This window comes from Trachemys scripta, chromosome 7 (assembly GCF_013100865.1).
Source record: "Trachemys scripta elegans isolate TJP31775 chromosome 7, CAS_Tse_1.0, whole genome shotgun sequence".
NCBI lineage: Eukaryota > Metazoa > Chordata > Testudines > Emydidae > Trachemys > Trachemys scripta.
The window spans coordinates 93,280,482-93,304,402 of NC_048304.1; the positions used below are offsets into that span (position 1 = coordinate 93,280,482).

General features: G+C 44.1%; 1 protein-coding gene across 1 annotated transcript in view; it reads left to right on the top strand.

Annotated features, from left to right (window-relative positions):
- The first annotated feature begins 434 nt into the window (after positions 1–434).
- RPP30 (ribonuclease P/MRP subunit p30) overlaps positions 435–23,921 on the top strand; it is a 29,248-nt gene continuing 5,761 nt past the window's right edge. The window contains exons 1-10 of the mRNA XM_034775494.1: positions 435–564; positions 2,586–2,641; positions 2,893–2,949; positions 5,253–5,327; positions 6,102–6,173; positions 14,288–14,377; positions 17,264–17,380; positions 20,911–20,940; positions 21,286–21,323; positions 22,604–22,683. Of these exons, the coding sequence (XP_034631385.1) occupies positions 480–564; positions 2,586–2,641; positions 2,893–2,949; positions 5,253–5,327; positions 6,102–6,173; positions 14,288–14,377; positions 17,264–17,380; positions 20,911–20,940; positions 21,286–21,323; positions 22,604–22,683 (700 nt within the window). The 5' untranslated portion in view covers positions 435–479. The remainder of the gene's footprint in view (positions 565–2,585; positions 2,642–2,892; positions 2,950–5,252; positions 5,328–6,101; positions 6,174–14,287; positions 14,378–17,263; positions 17,381–20,910; positions 20,941–21,285; positions 21,324–22,603; positions 22,684–23,921) is intronic.

Genomic DNA, 23,921 nt, shown 5'->3' on the forward strand with positions numbered 1-23,921 from the left:
ACGCTGGGGCCTGCGGCGGATGCTGTCTCCACTTGAGACATTTTGCCGCACGTTCTCCCTGTTGCGCACACGGGCTCTGCTCTCCTGGCGGGGGCCGTGCCGCGAGGCTGACAGCCCCTGGCCCAAGCTGGCTGCCCCCAGAGTGCTAAGCGCTGTGCGCCTGAGATGCTCGCAGACGGCGCGGCGCTCTGGGGGAGCGGACCCGGCGTTTGCACTGAGGGGAACCTGCCCTGGGTGCAGCCGGGAGAGTCCGGGGGCCGAGGTGGCCGCCGTGTGGGCACCGAGCGCGGGGCCTTGCGCTCAGTGTCGGTGTCACTCGTCATGCGCTGCTGGGAGGCAGGCAGGCCGGCTGGGCGGGGAAGGGGATGCACCGTCACAGCTACCAAACTACAACTCCCAGCATGCCTTGAGCGGAGCCGGGCCGGAGGCGCACGCGCACTGCTGCAGCCCCCAGGCTGTTGGTGCCACGTGGTTGCAGCATGGCTGCTGTGTTTGCGGATCTGAACGTCCCGGGCGCGCTGGAGAGGAAGTCGCTGCAGAGTTTGCTGGAGGCCGCCGCGCACCGTGAGTAGCGGCCGCCCTGCCTCTCCCGGGGCGCTGGGCGGGCTCCGCGCAGCTCAACCAGCCTGTCAGGCCCTGGGCGGGGCGGGGCTCGGGGTGGGTAGCACCGGGCACCTCTAAGCCCACGGGGGCGGTGCTGACTCCTGCTGCAAGAGCCGGACTGCTGGGCGCTCTCCGGCGGCAGCGTGCGTGCGAGGAATGCCCCCTTCCCTAGGCGCTGGGCTGTTGGCCCGCCCTGCGGGGTGGAGCCGAGGTGCGGAGAGTGCGGCTGTTCCGCCTTCTCCCCCTTGTTGGTAGTAAGCAGTAGCCTTTGTGCTGGTAGCACCAGCCTCAGTGGTCGCAGTGACTGTCTCGGGATTTGGGTGCGGAATCGTCCTGCCAACTCCGCCTGGTTCCCAGAGCCTGGGGCGTTCGTTTGAAACTGTGCCATCCACCTGTGCTCTCTGCACTGCGGCGACCTGCTCTAGACTGAGAGAACATGGTTTTCCAGTCTCCCTTTCGACTAGATCCCCAGACTGAAACTAAATGTGATGGGGGAGGGGGGTGTTAAATCTCCTAATTTGGAAGCCAACCTCATGCTACAGTTTTTGTGTGTCTGTTCGTGTTTGTCTTAGCACCGTTGGTAATGCCGTGTTTAGCAAACAAACTGCATTGTGGGGCATTCTTAACAAAATAAGTTTTACTGGCCAGTTTTAAGTCTCTCTGTTTGCATTACATCATGCAATACAGTTTAACTTCTCCTGTGTATTGAGGCTGGAAAGATAACATGGCTAACTCTTATGATCGGTCCAATGAATAAGCCAGTGTACGTGTTCCCTTTCCATCGTGGCAGATGTGCACTATTGCTAGTAAAACTTCGCTGTAATACTAGCCACCCTGGTAGTCAGGAATTTTTGCTATGTAGCTTCCCTAGCTCAGGCTGGAGCCCCAGGGAGGGGGAGGGTCTCATTGGGTTTCAGAGCCCGGGCTGGAGCTGGATCCTGAATGTTTACACTGCTATTTTTTTAGCCCTGCAGCAGGAGCCTGAGTCAGTTGACCTGGCTCTGATTGTATGTCTACACCACACAATTAAAAATATGCGGCTGGCTGTGCCAGCTGACTCAGACTCCGGCTAAAGGGCTTTTTAATTGTGGTGTTGTAGACAATCAGGCTCAGGCTGGATCCTAGGACCCTGTGAGGTGGGAGGCTCCCAGGGCTCAGGAAGCCTGAGCCCCATGTCTACACTGCAATTAAACAGCCCCTTAGCCTGAGCCCCGTGAGTCCAAGGTCATGTCTACACTAGCACTTACGTCAGCAAAATTTTTGTCGCTTAGGGGTGTGAAAAAAACACCCACCTGAGTGACATAAGTTTTGCCAGCATAAGCACTCGTGTCCACTGCACTATGTCGGCGGGAGACGCTCTCCAGCTGACATAGGTACCACCACTCATTGACGTTGTTTTATGATGTAGACGGGAGAGCGCTCTCCTGTCAGCATAACGTGCCTACATGAGCAATCTTACAGCGGCACAGCCATGTAAGTGTAGACATGGCCCAAGTCAGCTGGCCCAGGTGAGCTGTAGGTGTCTAATTGTAGACATACCCTCAGACTCTCTGCAGCGGGGTGTTTTTGTGCATTTTTTTGTTTGTTTGTTTTTTTCTTTCTTTCTGAGTAGACATACACCTTCAGGCACTGGTCCTATAAGCAATTGTGCATGTGCTCTAACATTAAGGAGCAAGTAGTCCCATTGAATTTATGGGATTACTTGTGTTCTTACAATTCAGCATTTGCATAATTGTTTGCAGGACTGGGACCATAATTCTTCATGTATTTAAAGGGGGGGGGGGAATTTTTAATGTTAAGGCATCATGTTTCCTACTGATTTTCTGTTTTCAGAAATCTCAAATTATTACACAAAGAAACCTTTCAGATTTGTAAATGATGTGTGGAGTTTAATTGCTAATCTTAAATCTCTCTATTCTGATTAATTTCTATTAAATAGTAAATTGGACAAAACAAACTTACCATATGTTTACCTTTTCTAGTGGGATATTCAACTGTTGCTATTAACCATGTCATTGATTTCAAAGAAAAGAAACAGGTAGGGCTCTGTTTCAATATTTATTCTTGTTTTCTTTATTTGTACTTAGTAATAAATTCATAACTATGCATACATCTAGATGAGTGACCTAAGAAGGAAGCAAGTTAGGGAATTACAGGATCCTTCAGTACATGACTAAACTATAATTTTGTAACCCCATCTATCTAGAAGCTGTACCGTTTGGGCCTAAATTTTTTATCCCCCATGTTTAATACATTTTAACCATAGTGTTTTTGTTTTTTTTGTTTCAGGAGATTGTCAAACCAATATCTCCTTCAGAACTGTTTCCATCTTTGCCTGTTGTACAGGTATGTTAGAGTTTAAATTCCACCTGCACATGATAATTAAGGATACGATTTAATCACAGAGGTCAGTCACAGATTCTGTGACTTTTTTGGACCTCCATGACTTTGGCTTCAGGCAGTCAGGGCGCAGTCAGGGCTGTGCTCACCCCTCCTTTCCCCCTGCAGCTTCAGCCGGGGCTAGGGCCATGCGCATCTCTTCTCCCCCCCCCCCCCATACCTTTGGGCCGGGACTGTGCCCCCCTTCCCCCACGGCTTTGGCAGTGTCTGGAGCCAAGACTGCGCCCCTTCAGTGGGGCTGGGGCTGTCAGTCCCTCCTCCCCCATGAGGATCCAGGTGTCATTCCTTCCCTCAGCCCTCTCTCCCCCTGTTATTTTTAGTAAAAGTCATGGACAGGTCAGGGCTCCCATGAATTTTTGTTTATTGCCCACGACCTGCCCATGACTTCTACTAAAAATAACTGTGACAAAATCTTAACTAGGACTGTGGATTAATCGCAATTAACTAAAAAAAATTAATCATGATTGAATCACACGGTTAAACAATAAAATACCAAATGAAATTTATTAAATATTTTTGGAAGTTTTTCCGCATTTTCAAATATATCGATTTAAATTACAACACAGAATACAAAGTGGACAGTGCTCATTTTATATTATTTTTTATTACAAATTTTTGCACTGTAAAATGATAAACAAAAGAAATAGTATTTTTCAGTTCACCTCATACAAGTACTGTAATGCAGTCTCTTTATCATGAAAGTGCAACTTACAAATGTAGGGTTTTTTGTGACATAACTGCACTCAAAAATAAAACTATATAAAATTTTAGAGCCTACAAGTCCACTCAGTCCTACTTCATGTTCAGATAATCGCTAAGAGAAACAAGTTTGTATACATTTATGGAGATAATGCTGCCCACTTCTTAATTACAGTGTCACCTGAAAGTGAGAACAAGCATTTGCATGGCACTGTTGTTGCTGGCGTGGCAAGATATTTATGTGCCAGATGCACTAAAGATTCATATGCCTCTTAATGCTTCGGACGTCATTCCAGAGGACATGCTTCCATGCTGATGACGCTTGTTAAAAAAATGTGTTAATTAAAATTGTGACTGAGCTTCTTGGGGGAGAATTGTATGTCTCCTGCTCTGTTTTACCCACCTTCTTCCATATATTTCATGCTATAGCAATCTCGGATGATGATCCAGCACATGTTGTTCATTTTAAGAACACTTTTACTGCAAATTTGACAAATGCAAAGAAAGTACCAACATGAGATTTCTAAAGATAGCTACAGCACTTGACCCAAGGTTTAAGAACCTGAAGTGCCTTCCAAAATCTGAGAGGGACAGGTGTGGAGCAAGCTTTCAGAAGTCTTAAAAGAGCAACACTTTGATGCAGAAACTACAGAACCTAAACCACCAAAAAAGAAAATCAATTTTCTGCTGGTGGCATCTGACTCAGATAATGAAAATGAACATGTGTCGATCCACACTGCTTTGGATCATTATTGTGCAGAACCCGTGATCAGCATGGACGCCTGTCCTCAGGACTGGTGGTTGAAGCATCGAGGGACATACGAATTTTTAGCGCGTCTGGCACATAAATATCTTGCCACGCCAGCTACAACGGTGCCATGCAAACACCTATTCTCACTTTCAGGTGACATTGTAAACGAGAAGTGGGCAGCATTATCTTCTGCAAACTGCAAGACACCTCTACCTCGATATAACGCTGTCCTCGGGAGCCAAAAAAATCTTACCGCATTATAGGTGAAACCGCGTTATATCAAACTTGCTTTAATCCACCGGAGTGCGCAGCCCCGCCCCTCCCCCCCCGGAGCACTGCTTTACCCGCATTATATCAGAATTCATGTTATATCAGGTCACGTTATATCAGGGTAGAGGTGTATATATAAAAATGGACTTCAATTTTAAAACTGCATTTGTAGTGCCCTTATTCTTTGATTAGAGAACAGTAGCAGTAACACAATAAAATGTGTTGTTACTCTGCTGTGTTGATTTTTTTGTTCGTTTGTTTAAAGCAAAAACAGATGTCAAAGAAATACAAGAAAATCCACTGTTTCTGAAGAGCAGAAATGTACCAAAAAAATACAGAAGCAAAGCATTAAAATTAGGAAGACAAAAATATGAAGAGTATATTTAGAAGTGATCAGAAAATTGGTATAGTCAAAAATATAAACAAAACATCATTCTCTATATATAATAATAGGCATGAAAATCTATTAGCTAGGTTTTTGCTTTGTACTTTCGTCAACAGTCTCTTTGATGGTTTATTTTGCTTACAGGGAAAATCCAAACCAATTAAAATTGTAACCAGACTAACGCTTGTAGTTTCTGATCCTTCTCACTGCAATGTATTGGTAAGTGTTTTAAAATGTATTTATTTTGTAAGTTGTATTTTCTCTTCATAGTAAAATGTTATTTTTGAAATTTTATGGATTTCACAAAAAATACTGCACTAATTTGCTGAGCTATAATGTCTCCTTACAATCACATCACTCTCTGAAGATCTCACTTTATAAAACTGGGATGTGCTCTGCACTGGTGATTTACTAATGGTGTAACATGCTGCCATGAGAAATCAGAGTTCTGTTCCCATGCCTGAAGGCTTCAAGTAAAGTGCTGCTACCAACCCATGTGATAAGGTGGGGGAAGAAGTGTTAAAACATGAAATCATCACCCCATCTCTAGAACTTGAGTTCAGATTTTAAAATATGACAATAGAGCTGATACTGCATTTGTTTGTTTAATTTTTTTTAAACTTGAACTCCAGCATAACTATCCCTCTCCCCTCCTCCCTCCTGAGGCTCCAGGGAGTTTTCCTGGGTGTTCTAATAACTTGGGCGAGGGGAGGACTTACATTTCTAAGTGATAAAGTAGGACATGTGTGTGGCTTACAAGGCAAACAGTCGCTAGTGCTTTACTTATTGTGTAGAATGAGTGCCAAAATAATGACCGTGGTGAAACACCGTCAGCAGATAGGGCTGCTAATAGAGCCTTAATAGGAGTGGTTTGGTTTTACAACTCACAATTGGAGAAGCGTGGCTTCTATTAGTTGTTGTTTTGGCAATTTTCATAGTACATACCTTTAGCATCTTCCATAAATTAGCGTGATTTTTTTTCCTTTTTGTCAGAGATCAACATCTACAAATATAAGATTGTATGACATCATAGCAGTGTTTCCAAAGACAGAGAAACTGTTTCACGTAAGTATTAACTACACATATATATATCCTCTCTCGACGCATCTGAGAATCCATTTGTGATCGTAGCTGCCAATGCTGGAATAATGTTTAGTGCTTTGAGTTGGATTAGGCAAGTGTTCTGCTTGGATTTCATCTCAAACTTGATAGAGTGCAAGGCAGAAAAAGCACACCAAGTGGCAGTGAGAGAAAAACATCCATTACCCATGTTAAGCTGTCAGTGTTTAGAAAGTTTGTCTCAAACCATTTGACTTCCTAAATTTGAACACCTTCCTCAGCTCATTAGCTCTTTGGCTTAGTAGGAATTGTTTTAGAACTCTGTTGAAATGATGCTTTGTGATGACTGAAGGAATGTAGGATTTAAATGTTTGAGCAGTGGGGTTTTGTGGGTGACTTTCTCTCACTGACCTACCACCCATCCCCCACAAAAAAAGTCTGAGATCTCTTACTGAAAAGCCATATGGAAATAGCAGCCAATCATTTTGTAAAAAAAAAAACAAAATAGGGTGGAGGAGGGTAGGGCAGGACACAGCTTTGCTTCTATAGTCTCTGCACATGTAGAATGTATTTTCCTAAATCAAATGTTTCCATTTAAAAAAAAAAAAAGTCTCCCTTGGCATTGAGACTGGCTTTTGCCAAATGTAGGAGGAGAAAGCTTTGCTCTTGCAAAACCATGGTTTTTCTTACAAAATATTTGTGTGCAGTTTTCCCTTCTGCTGCCAAGGGCAGCACTGAAGCTGCAGGAAGTGAAGTAAACCCAGGCAAAAGCATTTAAGAGGAGAAAAATATTTAAGGGAAAGCTGTAGTTTTCTTGAACACAATAGTGTGATAGTTCAAAACAAACTTTCAGGTTTACCCTGTTCCCTGTTGGTAAAGATTCAGTCTCTGAATGTGTTGCTACACGGAAATCTTCTTATATTTTAAACAGATGTTTTGGACACTACAAACTATCACAGTGAAAGGGCTCCACACCATACTCCTGAGAAAGATTCACTTTTAGTGGTTTAATCTTTCTGTGATATATATTCAGGAACCAGTTAAATAAGGCTTGCTTCTCATATTGGTTATCACTCAAAATACAGCTATTTTATACCCTTTAAAATTTGTATTGTTATTCCTGTCAACTTATAAAGGCAGTTTTGTGTGTTTGAATATGATCTAATGTGGTTCAGTTTTTGTAGTTGATAGAGAAAATTTGTTCTACTCTTATCCAGTAAGGTGACATTCACCCTACCTATCATCTCTCACTGAGTATCAAGAGGTTTCCTCCTGCCTCTAATTGGCTCATAATACCAGCCTCCATCTCCCTTTTGTTTAATTTTCAGACAAGCACTTTTATGGGTTTTTTCCCTCCATCTCCTCAGGCTTGAGAGGAGCTCCCTGTAAACATCTGCAAAACCAGCTCATTACCTTCCTCAACCCCCCCCCCCCCCTTAAAACTCACTTGCGCTGTGAAGCCTACAGAAAACTTGACAGTGGTTAGGCCACTAGTGACCTGAAATCACAGCCTATCATGCTGACCAATAGTGCTCATTGTTTCCTTGTCCTACTCCATCTGTCTGCATGTATCCATCTGTTGTCTTCTACTTAGAGTGTAAGCTCTCTGAGGCAGGGATTGTCTTTGTACAGCACCTAGCATGGTGAGGTTCTGGTCCATGATGAGGGCTCCTAGGCACTACAGTAATACAAATAATTAGTAGTAGAAATTACATTTTCCCCTTGCAGTACTATATCTTTTCAGAGTCATTCTGTCAGACAGGAGAAGGTTCGGCTTCTTGATCAACTGCGTTTTCTGGCCATCATGTTTTTAAGCATTTTACAGTTGCTGTGGAAATACACTTAATGTGCAATCAGACTCCGGTGGTTATTGAGCATTCTACTGCACACTAAGTTGTACTGTTTCTTTGTCAATATATCTTGAACAAACACCATGGCCAGAAAACTATTGGTTCTAAAGCACTATCTAATGCAAAGTGGTTTCTGGATTAACTAGTCAGGCAGTAGACATTCGCTACCTCCCTGTGTCTCGTATACAAGGTGTTAAAATGTGCGATATTTGCATAGCTGGTGTGAGTGCCCCAATCAGGCTGACGGTCTGACACAACCTGTCATTTATCAAAATGTTTTGCACACATAAAATTGTCATGTGGATTCATTGATTGAAAACTCATTAGGCTTCTCTAACTGCAGAATTCCAAGCATGAGTAGCAAGTAACCGTGTGCTTTTGCTAGTCTGACTGACAGTGAACAAACTGATCTTTAACGTGGGAGACGATGGACTAACAACTAGCGTACTGAATCTCTTGGTGGGAATGCTAGTATTCACTTTCAAAGGAAGTCTGCCAACTTGGAATGGAGTCTATTTAAAAAAATGGCTGAAAACAATTTTCTGTTACTACAGCTGCCACTGTATGCTCCTGCCTCCCCAGCCTATTTTTGTAATTTAACCATCAAACTTCCCTGCTTTAAAAAAAAAAAAAAAAAAAATTTACCTCTGCCTTGTGAAAGACTCGTATGTACAGGAAACTGACAGAGGTAGAATTTGACTATATAAAGTAAACACACTGAAAGATTTTTTTTCTAATATCTTTCAACCATAGTAATCTTAAATCTTACTTGTAACAACTATAGTTTAAGAAAACTACCATTTGATTGATTTTTCTTTTAAATTAATGTTCCTCGTATTGAATAGTTTTCTAAGGTACCTTGGACTGTCTTCCTCTTTCTGTTTTTAGGTTTTGAAAGATGCAAATGACATCAGAAAAAATCTGCAAGAAGGGAGATATAGGTTAGGAAAAACTTTCTAACTTTAAGGGTAGTTAACCACTGGAACCAATTATTTAGGGAGGTTGTGGAATCTCTATCCATCATTGGAGGTTAAGAACAGGTTAGGCAAACACCTGTGAGGGCTGGTCCAGATCAGTGGTTTTCAAAGTTTTTAGGCTGTGTACTCCTGTCCAAATAATGTAGTCTATCACGTACTCCTATCTGAGATAGGCAGAAGCAATGTGTGCAGGGGCGGGGGGTTCTGCCTTCCATTTAGCAACAGCTTCTAGAGGTTTTCAAACTGTGTGCCCCCCTGGGGGTTCAAAGGAACGCTCAGGATGGGGATGGTAGTGGCACTTCTCAAAGTTTTTGAGCTGAAACCCCCTCCCCCCTTGAGTTACAGTTTTTGGTTGCAACCTTCCCTCCCCCCCCCCCCCCCCCCCCAACCAGACGGGCTGGGTGGACCTATGAGGTGAGGTAGAGCTTCCTCCCCAAGCCCTGCCCCTGTGAACATTCCTCCTTGTCCCTCTAGGGCAGGGGTGGGCAAACTTTTTGGCCCGAGGGCCACATCGGGGAATAGAAATTGTATGGCGGGCCATGAATGCTCACGAAATTGGGGTTGGGGTGCGGGAAGAGGTGAGGGCTCTGGGGTGGGGCTGGGGATAAAGAGTTTGGTGTGTAGGAGGGTGCTCTGGGATGGGACTGAGGGATTCAGAGAGCAGGAGGGGGATCAGGGATGGGGCAGAGTTGCAGCCCCCAACCCAGCACCCCAACCGGAGCACCGGAGTGGGGCCGAGCCGCGTGGTGCCGCCCCCGACCCAGCACCCCGGCTGGAGCACCAGAGTGGGACAAGCCCCAGACCTCGCTCCTCAGCAGGGTCGCGGGCCGGCTTAAAACGGCTCGCGGGCTGTAGTGTGCCCACCCCTGCTCTAAGGGGGCACACCCCAGAGTTTGAAAACTTCTGATTCTGAGTCACACAGCAGAAAGGAAATTTGCACCAGTGCGGCTTCAGTTTTAATTGAATGGAGATTAAACATTGATTAGATTGCCAAGTCTTACTAAATAAAGTGCGTTGTCCACCGTTAGAGGATTTTTCTCGCCTACCCCCCATGAAAACTCGTGTGCTCCTAGGGGTATGTGTACCCCAATTTGATAACCACTGGTCTAGATAATCCTTAGTCCTGCATCAATGCAGGGGATTGGACTAGATCATCTATCAAGGTCCCTTCCAGTCCTATGATTCTATTTATTTTATCCTAAGGTGGCTCAAGATCTTTCCAGGAGGCACTAGTAACAATGTAAAACAACTGGAATTGGAATGTTCAGTCTACACAAGAAATTAGAGCAATACATTATTCTTTAGAGCCTGAATGTCCTGTTGATTGTTAAATAAATTAATAGGTAGGTCGTATTTCACTAGCATCTATCTGATCTTCCTTTGAAGCATCTCCTTCAGACGTCAACATTTAAATCTTATTGGCTTCATCAGTAAAATATCACTTTGCCAAAGTGTAAGCCTTTTGTTTTTGGGAATTTCAAGGGATAACTCATTTATTTTACTGCCAACACCAATGTGTCCACCAGATGAGGCTGTTGTCCCCATTGAGGGTGCATGATCTGAACTGTAGTGGTAGGACTCCATGTATTTTTTTTCTTTTTAAGTTTGGGCAACCAGACTCTGTGTGACTTGTCTGGTTGATCCAAAGACCATTACTGGAGTAGAGTGGATCTCAGCAAATGTTCCAACTTTCTTGACAATTTAGGAATTCTCCCTTTAAACATGCTTCTTTTTTCTATTTAGTTTGGCTTTTCCTTTTTTGTTCCTTGTGACAGCTCCTAATCACTGGGAGTCTGGGCTGGTATTCTTGAATTTGAACAGTTCCCCCTCCAGTTATGGCACATTCGTGACATGGAATAGATGTTTTCCTAACCAACTCAGGTGTGTAGAGAGGCTGGTTCTCTGTCATCCCACAACACATCATCTGCTGGAACTTCTGTTTTGTATTTTTGAGTATGTCTACACTGCAACAAAACACGCGTGGCTAGCCCGTGTCAGCTGACTTGGGCTGCAGGGGTATAAAACTGCAGTACAGACATTCAGGCTGGGTCCCAAAGGCCAGGCTCCAGCCTGAGCTTGAATGTCTACACTGCAGTTTTATAGCCTGTAGCCTGAGCCCTGCAATCCCATGTCAGCTGACACAGGCCAGCCCTGAGTTTTTTTATTGCAATGTGGACTGATCCTTTGTTTTCATTCACTTGTTTGTGTCTACCTGTATCCAGTTCCTGTGCCCTTGCTGCTGTCCCATGTAGGGGATGATTCAGAGCCAAATGAGGGCGTTGTTTGTGCTCACTGTCAACATTTACACACTAAATTCACTAACCCCTTGGCTCTTTGTCAGTATCTTGATAACAGGAATGGCCAGGATGACATTTTAAATATCAAAGAAAGTTTGTAAGTAGCCAAAGAGAATCCAAAATGATGATTGCAATTTCCTGTAGGTTTCCCATGAGTTGCCTATCTTTCCAGTTGATAGCATTAGACTGTAGATAAGGAAGGGGATAAAAATAGGTTAAGGCTCTGTCCATACTTGGACCAAGGAACCATTCTTAAACTCCATTTAAACAGCATTCCAGCGAAATGCGTGTCTGATAGTATAGCCAGCTGATTGGAAATCTGTTAAGCTAGAACTGCAGTTAAACTGGTTTTGAACACTATTTATCAAACTTGGTTTGAAACGGAGGGTAAATGGGGCCTAAATTTTGGAATGCCAATATTCCTCAAAGCCCTCTTCAGTATATCTAGGAATCATTTGTACATGGTGTAAGACAATTGTGCTTTGGAGACTCTTGCGTCAGCAATGTGGGCTGTGTGACAGGGTTGTGTGTGCCCCCTCCCACCTTAGGGTATAGGGGCAGGTGTAAGTAGCCCATGTTTATGTCTCTGTGGCCAAAACCAATATACTTGTCCCTGTTAGCAGGGCAATAAGGCCTAGTGCCAAAGTTCACAGATTCGCCCCTGTCAGCAGGGCAGTAAATCCCAGTGACTAAAGTCAGTAGCTTTGCCCCTGTTAGCTGGGCAGTGGAGCCTAATCACAGTCACCAGGTTTGCCCCAGTCAGCTGGGCAGTAAGGCTTGCTGGCCAAAACTAATGGTTCCGCCCTTGTTAGCAGGGCAATAAGGCCTAGTGGCCAAAGTCAGTGGATTCGCCCCCAGTCCGCAGGGCAGTAAGTCCTAGTAGTCAGTCAATAATCTGCCCCGTTAGCAGAGCAGTAAGGCCAAGTGGCCTCAGTCAGTCACGCACAAAAAAGGGGGGTGATGGTGGCCCGGGTAGGGGGGGCCCAGGCCTTCCCTCTCCACTGGGCCCCAGCTCAGGGCCCTGGTAGTGGCAAGAGTGCATGCCACTGAGTCAGCAGGGGGTCCAACCAAAACATGCTGACTAAAGGTTCTGGTTCTCTAATCAAGCCACTATATAATTCCCCTGGGCTGCTTCCTGCCGTGGTTCCCGCTGCTGCGGCCTGGGCATCTCCGTTGTCTCCAGGTTCCCTGGGCTGCTTTGTCCCCGGTGACTCCAGGCTCTGTGAGGCCTCCCTGGGTACCCTGGCATCTGCCTGGGTTGCGGCGTCTCCGGCTCCCACGGCCTTGGGCTTTGGCTGGAGCCTACGGCATGCATCCTTCCTCTCCAGCAGTCCACCTCAACTGAGTTGAGCTTCTCCCTTTTATACTAGTGCATTTGGAGCATGCTCAGTAGAGTTGAGGCATGGCTTCCTCATCCCATAATGTAGGGTTAACACTTCCCCATCCAGTATGGGTCGAGTGCGCCCCGACAGAGGCTGATTAACAGAGATCCCTTCTTCAAGGGACCAGGAAGCAAAACCAGAAGTGTTTACTCGTCTCCTTTATGATGTATAAAGATGGCCTGCTGAAGCATTTTAGACCTTGGTGTTCCTAATCTCTCTTCCCTGGAGGACCTTGGTAAGCCCCTTGCAGGACTGGAATAGTGATGATATACAAGGCTAGTAGGTAGGGATGTGGGAGAGCTACACCTCTGCTATTGGTCTTATGAGACGTGGTTCAGCACCTCCAAAAAATTTGCCAGAGTGTTGAGTGAAGAGAACAAAGGGAGGACCCTACATTGCTAATTTTAGAACAAAAAAACAAAAGTGACTTTTGAACTGAACTTCATTGAGAAACAGAAAATGGGGGGGAAGCTGGGTTCTGCTTTGCAGCGCACCTGGTGATAACGTATGGGCTAGATTCTCCATTCTAACCAAGCTGTGCTCAGACAGAGTAGAGAAGTGATGCTGCAGGGAACCACATGCAGTTCCCTCATTAGGAGCTGCCGAGCTCTGTGCCGTGCCCTGGAAAACCCTGACACGCTTACTTGCCTTACAGTGGTGGGGAGAAGGGATTGGGGGGGTCTTTGGCTGGTTCAGGTTGTGCTAGTGGGGAATTCCCCCCCCACACACAGGGAATTCTGCACTGACCATCTCCGGCCACTTTATGGCTTCCAGCCTTAAAATGGCCTTGATGGACCAGAAAATCTGGTCCCCTATAATCATCTTTACTGTGTATGCATATATAGCATGAACAAGACAGTGTATGCAATTAATGTCTTGTGTGAGAAACTATATAAATCACGTGGTCCCCTCATGGGGAGTTAACTGTCTCTAGACAGTTCATTGGCCACATTTAGCGCTTCTCTTTTTAAAGAGAATGTAAATTGTGGGGATGTGCCCTAGTAGCCTGGTGCCAAGATTTTAAAAGTGCGTAGTGATTTTGGGCACCCAATTTGAGACCCTCAGAAGGTGGGTGCTGAGCATTTTCTGAAGATAAGGCTCCTTTAATGGGTCTCAAGTTGGTCACCCAAAACCACAGTCACTTAGCAGTGTCTGAAGTGCTGCTGTCCTAGGCCAAATCCTTTTTCCTAAAAGCAAATAAGAATCATCCCTCTGGGACTTGAGAAGTAACTTTGCAGTTTGTTTGGAAAAAGGAGGCTCTGCTGTATTAGCAATGTATCTGGTAAGGGTGGATCACTTTGCTAACCCCACTTTAAGGGGTGCCTTACAACCAACTGAGAGCAAAGCAATGATGCCCACTGCTAAGCTATCTGTTTATTTTAATGGAAAAAGTGCTTTAAAAGTGCCAAGTGCTTTAAAAATAAGTAAATCCAACATACCCACATGGCACTGCTGCAGTGTCTTGCTGGTATCCCCGTGGAACAGCTCTTGGATTTAAAACATAGACTATGCTGGAAATGCCTTTGACATATCTGTGATATAGCAAATGTCTGCATGTCTAAAGCTGGCAGCTCACTTAAAGGTGCCTTATCTGTTTGTATTTTTGTGATGTAGGTCGCTTGCACAAATCTAGATGTGGATCTGATATGCATAAATGTAACAGAAAAGCTGCCATTCTACTTCCGAAGACCCCCTGTTAACATGGTAAATTTGCAACTAAATCATTTGCTGTTATTAAACTCAGTATATAATACTAACACAACTGAGGTTTTCCACCGGAGTGGTTTTTTTCTTGCTCTTGTACTACAGGGTGGTTTTTCTTTGAAGATGTGTTCCCTCCTTACTTTTCTACACTATGACTATCCTGAGGTCTCATCTGTGTAAGGCAGTGCTTCATTAAATGAAATCAGTGCCAGCCAATGGAATTGCTGAATATTTGATACTGGATAAAAGTTAGTTTATAAATGGCTGATGCTTTGTTTTTACTCTATCTTTTATAAATAAAATCCTGCCCACACAACTTAGTCTGGATACTTAGGTCAGATTCTTTCCTTGAATATGGACCAGCATCAGCTCCTTGTCAGTAGTAGTTACTCATGGGTGGACATCCATGGGTAGATTTTAGTCCTTGTTGTTGAAAAATGTACAGCTAGAGCTGGCTGGAAACTTGAATTCCTGTTCCATAGGAATAACAACAAAAAATTGTTCTGATATGGAATGAAAAATGAAATTTCTAAATTTCTCACAGAACAGAAATTTCAGCATCTTGTTTCGGATTTTTTTTCCCCCAAACAACATTTTTGTTTTGACCTCTCAAAATGTTTGAGGCTCCCAGAACCCCAGCAGTTCTCCATATGGGGAGCTGGGCAGCACAGGGACCCTGAGGGTATGTCTACACACCAATATAAGCCTGGGCTCAAGCCTAATCTCCCCTTGCGTCCACACACCAAATGTGTTAACCTAGGTCTCAAACCTAGTACCCCAGGACCCTGCAGGACTGGAGTGTCCAAGCACATGTTAAGCTGGGACCTAGGGTCTGAGCCCTATTGCTTTCCTATGTGCACGCAACTCCAACTTGACTCAGATCCCAGAAGGCCTCTGGATGTATCCCAGAGTTCCCTGGGGCAGCTTCTTTAGTCCTCTCTCTGCCAACAATCTGTGGTGCAGTCTGTTGCACTCTGTTGCAAATAGAGTACAGTGGAGCACATTGTACCCCAAGCCCTAGGGATGCACTTTACCACTCTGCAGCCAGCAGCAGCCAGCTGTTGGGGGTGGGAGTGTTTTTCCTCTGAAATCTACATTTTATGTCAAACTTCAAAACAGACAAAAATAAATTTAAAAAAATCCAACCAACCAAACACCTTTGCTGAGCATCCAATTTTAAAAATTAAGAATTGCAATGTTTCATTTCAATAGTTTGAAAGCCCTGAACACTGATGTCCTAAGTATCTTGAGAACGGGTGCACAAGGGCATTTTCCCGCCAGTGTGACTCAGCCTAGAGGTAGAGAGCCCAATTCTCAGATTAGATGGTAGTTCAGTATAAAGCCTCCTCAAACTGCAGTCATTGTCCTCAGATAGCCACCAAAGGAGCTAGTTATGAAGTTTATGTACTTGTGGGCTTCTTATGGGCACCTGAGTCGCATCAATGGCACCACCCCAGTGTGGAAACAGGGTGGGCAGTCGCGTTTTCCACAGTGCATCCCATTCCTAGGTCTAGAGTGTTGACATTGCGGGGGCGAGAAGTGGCGCTAGGCACTCTGGGATAGGGTTACTTTGACTCAGGTCTGTGCACTGCAGTGTGGATGCCAGAGCCCTAGGTTCAAGCATGGGTCAGAAAATCCTTAACCTAGGGTTAAAATGTAGTGTAGAGACACAAGCACAGGGTTCCCTGACATGGGTCAGCTGATTCGAGTCCCACTAACCCGAGGCTTACATTGTTGTGTAGACATACCCTGAGAGCCCCAGCTCTGGCACAGTCCATCTGGTGGGCTGCTGAGGACTGGGGCAGGCAAGCTGGCAGGAAGTCAGTCAGGTTTCTGACTGAAACCTGTTTGGCAGGCAGGTTTCCCTGGTTCTGACCAGCGCTAGTGATGATGTTTGATAAATCTCATGCTCGGGTGTATGTGGAGGACAGGCACAGCAGCTAATTGGACAAATGAAATAAGAAGGTTCTCTTTCGTGTACTGCAACATCTTGCTATAAAGCTCCATACCGCTAGTGTGAGATAGTGTTGTGCAGTGAGCTGACCTACAGAGCCAGGAGCTTATCTGCAAAAGTGAGAATATCTGTTTCACAGAGGGGCTGTGAGGGTGGGTTAATGCTCTTTTGTTCTGTGTTTGTACAGCACCTAGCATAATGAAGTCCTGGTCCATGGCTGGGCTCCTAGGCACTACCACAACGTAAATAATAAATAATAACAAACTGTACTACAATCTACTTTCCTTCAAAAATTGTCAATTTAATTTAATTAACTTCACTCTTCTCCCGGAATAACTTCTCTATTAGTCAGTACTTCAGTACTATGGTGATGGGTGCTAGGGAGAACCCTCAACTTTGGAAAGTGATACTCTTCAGGGCCAGCTGTGAAGCTGCAGGAGTGTTATATCGATTTTTACAGTGTCTATCTGTTCATAAAATGCTCCAGTGATTAACCAGCTCTTCAGAGTTTGGCGCCATGATTGGCCTTCTGAAGAGAGGAAACTTCCCACTGTTCTCTTTCTCTCACGCTTTGAGACTTCCACACTTGCAGCTGAACAACTGTGTTTGTCTCTCATCTGAAAGCCTGTTACAGCCTGGCAAGTAGAGAGGAAGAGAAGGCTTTCTTTCTTTCTTTCTTTATTTTTATTATAAGCCTCAGTTACCTGACAGTCTTAAGTTCAAGTGCATTTACATGGCATACAGACACAATGTCTTTATTTTCACCCTTCAGACTACGGTGTGTTTCTGTTGGAACAGTTCCTGACGCACGTTAGTTTTGTACATAAAGCGGTAGAACTGAGCGAAGAAGTCATCAATAATAGACACTCATCGTAAGATTGGTATGCGACTCTGCTTTTGGTTTTTGATTATTTTCTTTCTTTCATGTGAAGGCAATAGATCGCGGTGTTTACTTTGAACTTCTTTACACCCCTGCCATCAAAGACTCCACAATGAGAAGATACACAATTTCAAATGCTCTGAGTCTGATGCAGATCTGCAAAGGAAAGGTGAGCTCTCAAACCGAAATACAATTCATTCAGTCAGTTGTTGAGATTTTTCTGGAGTTGCATCGGCTGAGCAGTTTCAAGAAGGTTTGATGCTGGAATTTCTGAACACATGACTGAGCCTTTGCCTGCCAATACGTGCAAACCATAATTCCAACTACAAATACCCTTGGCTGTGGAACAGCTAATATTTTCTAAGGCCGATGCTTTTAAAATGGTCGAGATTTTTTTCAGAGCAACCTGTCAGTTACTGCAGCTGTAATACTGGGGCAATGCAGGGCATTCACAAAAAACAGTCCTGGAGACTTAAGATTTGCACAAAGATAGATGTTTGTGCATATTGTTAAAGATATGTAGTGAATTTCTAATTGACAAAAAGCACATCTTGTAGATCTAGGCATCTGTACATATGTTAAACTATTGTATCATACCATATCATATCTTACAAAATACTTTAAATACAGGATCTTGCATGTATTTAAAAACAGTTAAGTGAAAACATCACTAAACTCCTGTCAAGTCTCCTTCCCCACTCTGAACTTTAAGGTACAGATGTAGGGGCCTGCATGAAAACTTCTAAGCTTAACTACCAGCTTAGATCTGGTCCGCTGCCACCACTCCCAATGTGCTAATTTCCTTCCCTGGGTAGCCTTGAGAAACTCTTCACCAATTCCCTGGTGAATACAGATCCAAACCCCTTGGATCTTAAAACAAGGAGAAATTAACCATCCCCCCCCTCCTCTCTCCCACCAACTCCTGGTGGATCAAGATCCAACCCCCTTGGATCTAAAAACAAGGAAAAATTAATCAGGTTCTTAAAAAGAAGGCTTTTAATTAAAGAAAAAGGTAAAAATCATCTCTGTAAAATCAGGATGGAAAATAACTTTACAGGGTAATCAAACTTAGAGCCCAGAGGAATCCTCTTCTAGCCTTAGGTTCAAAGTTACAGCAAACAGAGGTAAACACCCTAGTAAAAGGTACATTTACAGGTTGAGAAAACAAAGATAAAACTAACACGCCTTGCCTGGCTGTACTTACAAGTTTGAAATATGAGAGACTTGTTCAGAAAGATATGGAGAGCATGGATTGATGTCTGGTCCCTCTTAGTCCCAAGAGCGAACTTTCACCAAAACAAAGAGCACAAACAAAAGCCTTCCCCCCACCAAGATTTGAAAGTATCTTGTCCCCTTATTGGTCCTTTGGGTCAGGTGTCAGCCAGGTTATCTGAGCTTCGTAACCCTTTGCAGGTAAAAGGATTTGGAGTCTCTGGCCAGGAGGGATTTTATAGTATAGTACACAGGAGGGCTGTTACCCTTCCCTTTATAGTTATGACAACTCCTATTACATAAAACAAGCCCATACTGCTGGCTGCCACAGGGTAGATTTCTGGCTGACATAGCTCTGTCCTACGTTCTGCCCTGCTTCTGAAACTGAGGAATGAAGAAAATCTTGTATCTGAAGATCCTCATGTCCCTCCTATTGATATGTTGCATCCCACCAGGCAACCTGTCAATCCTGGTGGGGCCTCACATCACATGTATAGCAGCAGATCAGACTCCTGCCCACCAGTCCTCAGGAGAGAGGAGGAGGAATCGCAGCTTTCTTTTTCCCTTTCTCTGTGGAGATGTGATAGTTAGCACCACCTCCTGAATCTTTCTTCTCAGCCTCCTGTGCCCGCTCAGCACTGGGCAGGGATTCTCCTCTGGCCTCCCTCCAGCTAAGGGGAGTTATGGTGTTGCCACCTCCTGGACTCTGTTGGCTGTTCCCCTTCTGCGCAGAGTCTGGAAGACAAGCATTGGCTGCTGCAGCTCAAAACAGCAGGCTTAATTTTTCCAGCTGAAGCAGTCAACACCCTTGAAATTCAAAAGCACCCTCGAGATCCATAGTAAGCAGGTTTAAAGGTGACCTGCAAAGCAAAAATATCTCCCGAGATCTTTCCTGATGTGTGGGGGGGAAGTTCCTCTATGTGTTATTTCTGCTTCTGGCTTTTAATGTTCTCTGAGTCATAGGGGTCTCCACGTTCTTTTGTGCTCGGCACCAGAAGAAGTCTTGTGCATAGTGGAGACAGTGAGGTCGTTCCATGGAAATGCAAATAGCTCTGAGGTAATCAGAGCTCCTACTTGTGTATGTAGTTGCTTTCCTCAAATCCATGCTCCACTCCTTGTGTTCGGAAAGCGGAGGGCAAGTGAAGCCATGTAGAAGAGCAGCAAATGGGCCATATCCCCCTAACTGGAGATGTGTGGTATGTAAGGGGCAGTGATGTCAGCAGGAAGAGTGCAGAGGCCTCACAGCTCAGGCTTTGTCCTGAGAAGGAATCCCACAGCCCTATCTTCATCTTTAAAATGGTATGAGAGATCTTTAAGGCTAATGCTTTAGAAGTAGGTTTCCATGAGCACCTTATCTCAAGTCATTACAGGCAGGAGTCCTTTGGGGTTCACCATTAAAGGAACTGTGGCAGCTATGCAAAGAACTGGGATGTGTGAGCCCCTGAAACAGTCACCCTCTGCCATGGCCTAGGGGTCCCATAGAAGCCTAGTGAAGGAAAGAGGGGAGTTAGCCAGCCAGGGAGATGGGAGAGGAGTGTGGTATTCTTCCTTCACCCACCATTTTCATCTGAATGAATAGATGCTGATATTGAGGGCAATCAATATTAGTGGTGATAAGTCAGTGGATGATACCAATGGGTTCTCACTGGCTGACGTCAGGCTAGTTCTTTTAGCCAGTATAATTGTTAATAGGGGCTAAAATGTGCTGAAGATTTGATCTCCCCATTGCTGAATTAATGCTATTAGAAGTGTTTTTTTTTTTTTCTTTTCTTCAATCCCCATCAAAAAATCTTTTAAAAATCCAGCCCTTAGACGAGTTAGGGGGTTTGTTTTGTGTGTTCAACTCCAAAACACAGAGACAGACTATTTGGGTCATCCCATAGCTGATGTAACTCTGGCTTTTTCACATCTGTGGGTGAGGGGTTGTAATTAGGGGTACGTTTACACAGCAGGTATGCACCTGCAGCTGGCCTGAGGCAGCTGACTTGGGGTCAGGCTACCAGGCTGTGAAATTGCTGTGTAGACATTGAGGCTCAGGCTGGAGCCTGAGGTCTGAGACCCCGTGAGTCGGGAGGGTCTGAGACCCTGGGCTCCAGCCTGAACCTGAACATCTACACAGCAATTTCACAGTCTCGCAGCCCAAGCCCCATGAGCATGAGTCAGCTGACCCAGGCCAGACACAGCTGTAGATGGAATGAGTGTAATTATGATGCTCTCTTTTGGTATAGACTCTTGACCCAGTAAACTCTGCAACGTGCAGAGCTGATAGATGGTTTTGGTTTATTGTTTCCAAGGAGCCATAATACACAATCTTCATGGATTTCTTTGTTCCAGAAAGCAGCAGATACTTTTGCTAGATAGGGACAACAGAATTAACTCTTAACTTCAAATGATACTCATAGGAGTATTAGTGTTGGGTTTATGTTAATCTTCAATTTATTAATAACATTTATCTAAGATTAATGCTTGTTCTCCTTTATTCTCTAGAACATAATTATATCTAGTGCAGCTGAAAGGGTAAGTCAGTATTTTTTTTAATGTAAATAAATTTCTGCTAGAAATATAAGCATCAATATAATTACTCTTTTGAATTTTTCTTTTGGTTTCCTCTGTATCACCTTATTGTTGAATTTTCTTAATTCTGCTAGTGGAAGTGGGCACTTCCTGTTTTCCCTTGGTGAAAGCAATTGTCTTGCTCTCATGTTAGCATCTCCAGCAACTCGGGAACCCATGATTATATGAAATTTAAATTAACAGTTAATGGCTGATAGTTTCTGTAAATAATCTTCTCTTGCAAACTGTGACTCTCTAAAATACATTGAGGGGGTGTGTAGATATTCACACTTGTGTCGTCTGTTTTAGCCATTAGAACTTCGAGGTCCTTATGACGTGGCTAATCTGTATCCTTTCCCACGTAAAATCTGATCTTTAAGAATAATATAGGAAACTTGCAGTTTACTTTTAAATATTTGATATTGCAATAAAAATATTTCTATGCCTTTCTCTCCCCCACCCTCCAGACCTTTTTAAAATTTGTGACTTATGTAGGTCGGATCCTTGATGCAATACATAGTGATTGTAACAGAACTCATGGCAGCAGGAAGATTGTTTGAATTATTAATTTCAGAACAAAATTCATACTCTAGAAATATAGAAGAGATTTTAGTGTATGTCCCCAACTGCAGTGTTGAATAAAACAAAGTTTAAAAATAAAATAAAATAAAACCTTTCAGTGAAAAGGTAAGGTTCAGTCTACCTGTACTAGAATTCTTTCAACATAAGCATTGCAACTATAAAAAGACTGTTAAATAACTCTAATTAGCTTTGTCCTCAGTAGGAGTGTTTGGGTTCTTTTGTGATTGTAAACTATAATGCTTTTATAATACAGTGTCAGATCTGAGAAACAGATTTTGGTTTCACACTTTAATACTAGAAAATGCTAATACTGCAACTGACCAAAAAAAAGAAAAGAGTAAAGTCTCCGCATTCTAGTTTGTCACTTTTGGAGAATATGGGCATGTGTACACCTGCTGTATTTCACAACATGAGGCCAGTTGATGATTTCCTTCCTGAATCAGGATTCTGAATGGGCATGGGAGAGTGGCAAACTTGTTTTGTCCCATGTAGAAAGCAGATCCAAGTTTCCTTTTCTTCCCAAATTAGGAGGATTTCCCCCCTCCCGCAAGGCTTCAGAATACTCTGTAGGATGGAAATTCCATGTTCTGGCCAACTCCTAGTCCCCTTCACAGTGCCCTACAAAACCATGTTTCAAACCAGGTTCAATGGAACAGCATTTAAACATGGTTTCCTAACTTCAATGAAAGGCTAGTCTGGACAGGGACAAGTCTGGAGAAAAATACTCAACTGGACTGAAGGTTCTGTCCTCAAAAGGGAATGGGTTCTTCGGCTGAGGGCCTGATCCAACAGTAGAATCAGTAGAATGTTGACAATGTAAGTACTTCCATTGGCTTCAATGGGCATTGAATCAGATCCTCAATATTTTAAGTGCCACCCATACACTAGTACCACTCTTCGGGTAACTTTATGCAAGATGTCATTCTGAATTGCAGCTTTGATAGTTCCCAGTTATTTGTCAAGTGACCAGATCTAGTCCCGGGGAAAGAACCACTTAATCTGTTCACTCCTTTCTATACACTAAGCTCCTTAACAAAGGTGACAGAGGTTTGTTGTTTGGCCTGTCTGAAAGTGACGCCAAGGCAGCTGTTTCTACCAACTGCAGAGCAGTCCTTCTTCATGGAGGTGAGTGAACAGCCAAACTATCTTCTGTTTCATGTTAACTTACATAATTTTTTTTTTAGTAATACAGCTCTGACACTTTATTTTCCAAGTGGTGCTGGGCCCTCTCTTAAAGGAAGAGTCTTCTTGGAATTCTTTCTCTAGGTGATGATCCACAGGTGCCTCTTCTCCATTCCATGTACTTTTCTCTCCATCAGTGCAGTGGCCTCCACAAGAAGCAAGTGGTGGTGGTTGCCTTGGAATACTTATACTACTACTTATGGGTCTCCTCTGGGAAAGCACAGATCATAGAATCAAACCACACATCAGTCTATTGCATTATGTAGCAAAATAGCATTTTGATTCATAAGGGCCAAATCCTGGACTGGCTGAGATCAATGGGACCTTTGCCAATGACTTCAATAGGATCATGATTTGGTCTTAAATGACAGCAGATTCGGTTGCATTCACCCTCTTTAAGCATTTCTGTAGATGCCCCTGTCTTCCCTTTGTGACTTTTCATTTTACATCAACTTTATCATTTTACATATGCTGTGAGAGCACTATGAAGTTTGATGTGAAATCAAACTCAGTGTTCTCTGCTTGCTAAGAAATGCTACTAATAGAGATGCAATGATCTGAAGTATTAGAAAATTAGAACTTATATCTTTGTGCTTTCAGTATAGAAATCTATACAAGGACTGTAATTTTTATATGCTCTGTGATACAGGAGGGCCAGGGAGCAGTGGGAAGTGGTAGAAGGGAAGTATATAAACCCTAGGTTAATTAAGGCGTGGTTCCCTGTAGACTAGGGAAGGTTGCTACAGGTTAATTGGAGCACTTGTAATCAATTAAGGCCCTGTTAGAAACCTAATAAAACCCCCTGCTTCAGGCAGTCAGGGGGAAGGAGGAAGGACTGGCGCTTGGAGGTGTGCTGTGAGACTTGGAGGAACAGAAAACGGGAGTAAGGGAGACCCTGCCCCAGCAGGGGAGGGACATTCCCTCCCCCAGCATTTAAGGACTGAAGGTACCCCACCCAAGGGGGAAGAGGGTAAGAACCTGCAGGGGTTGAGAGGAGCTGGGACCCAGAGTGAGGAGCAAACTCAGACCCCTCCCCCGCTTCCCCCCTTTACCACCTTCCTGGGCCACTAATGAGGCCCTCAATGGCCCAAGAGCAGGGGTAAGAGGTGGTATTTTAGCCCCCCCACCAAGAAAAGCGCAGGACCCACCATACTATATCGACCATCTTGTCACAGCTCATA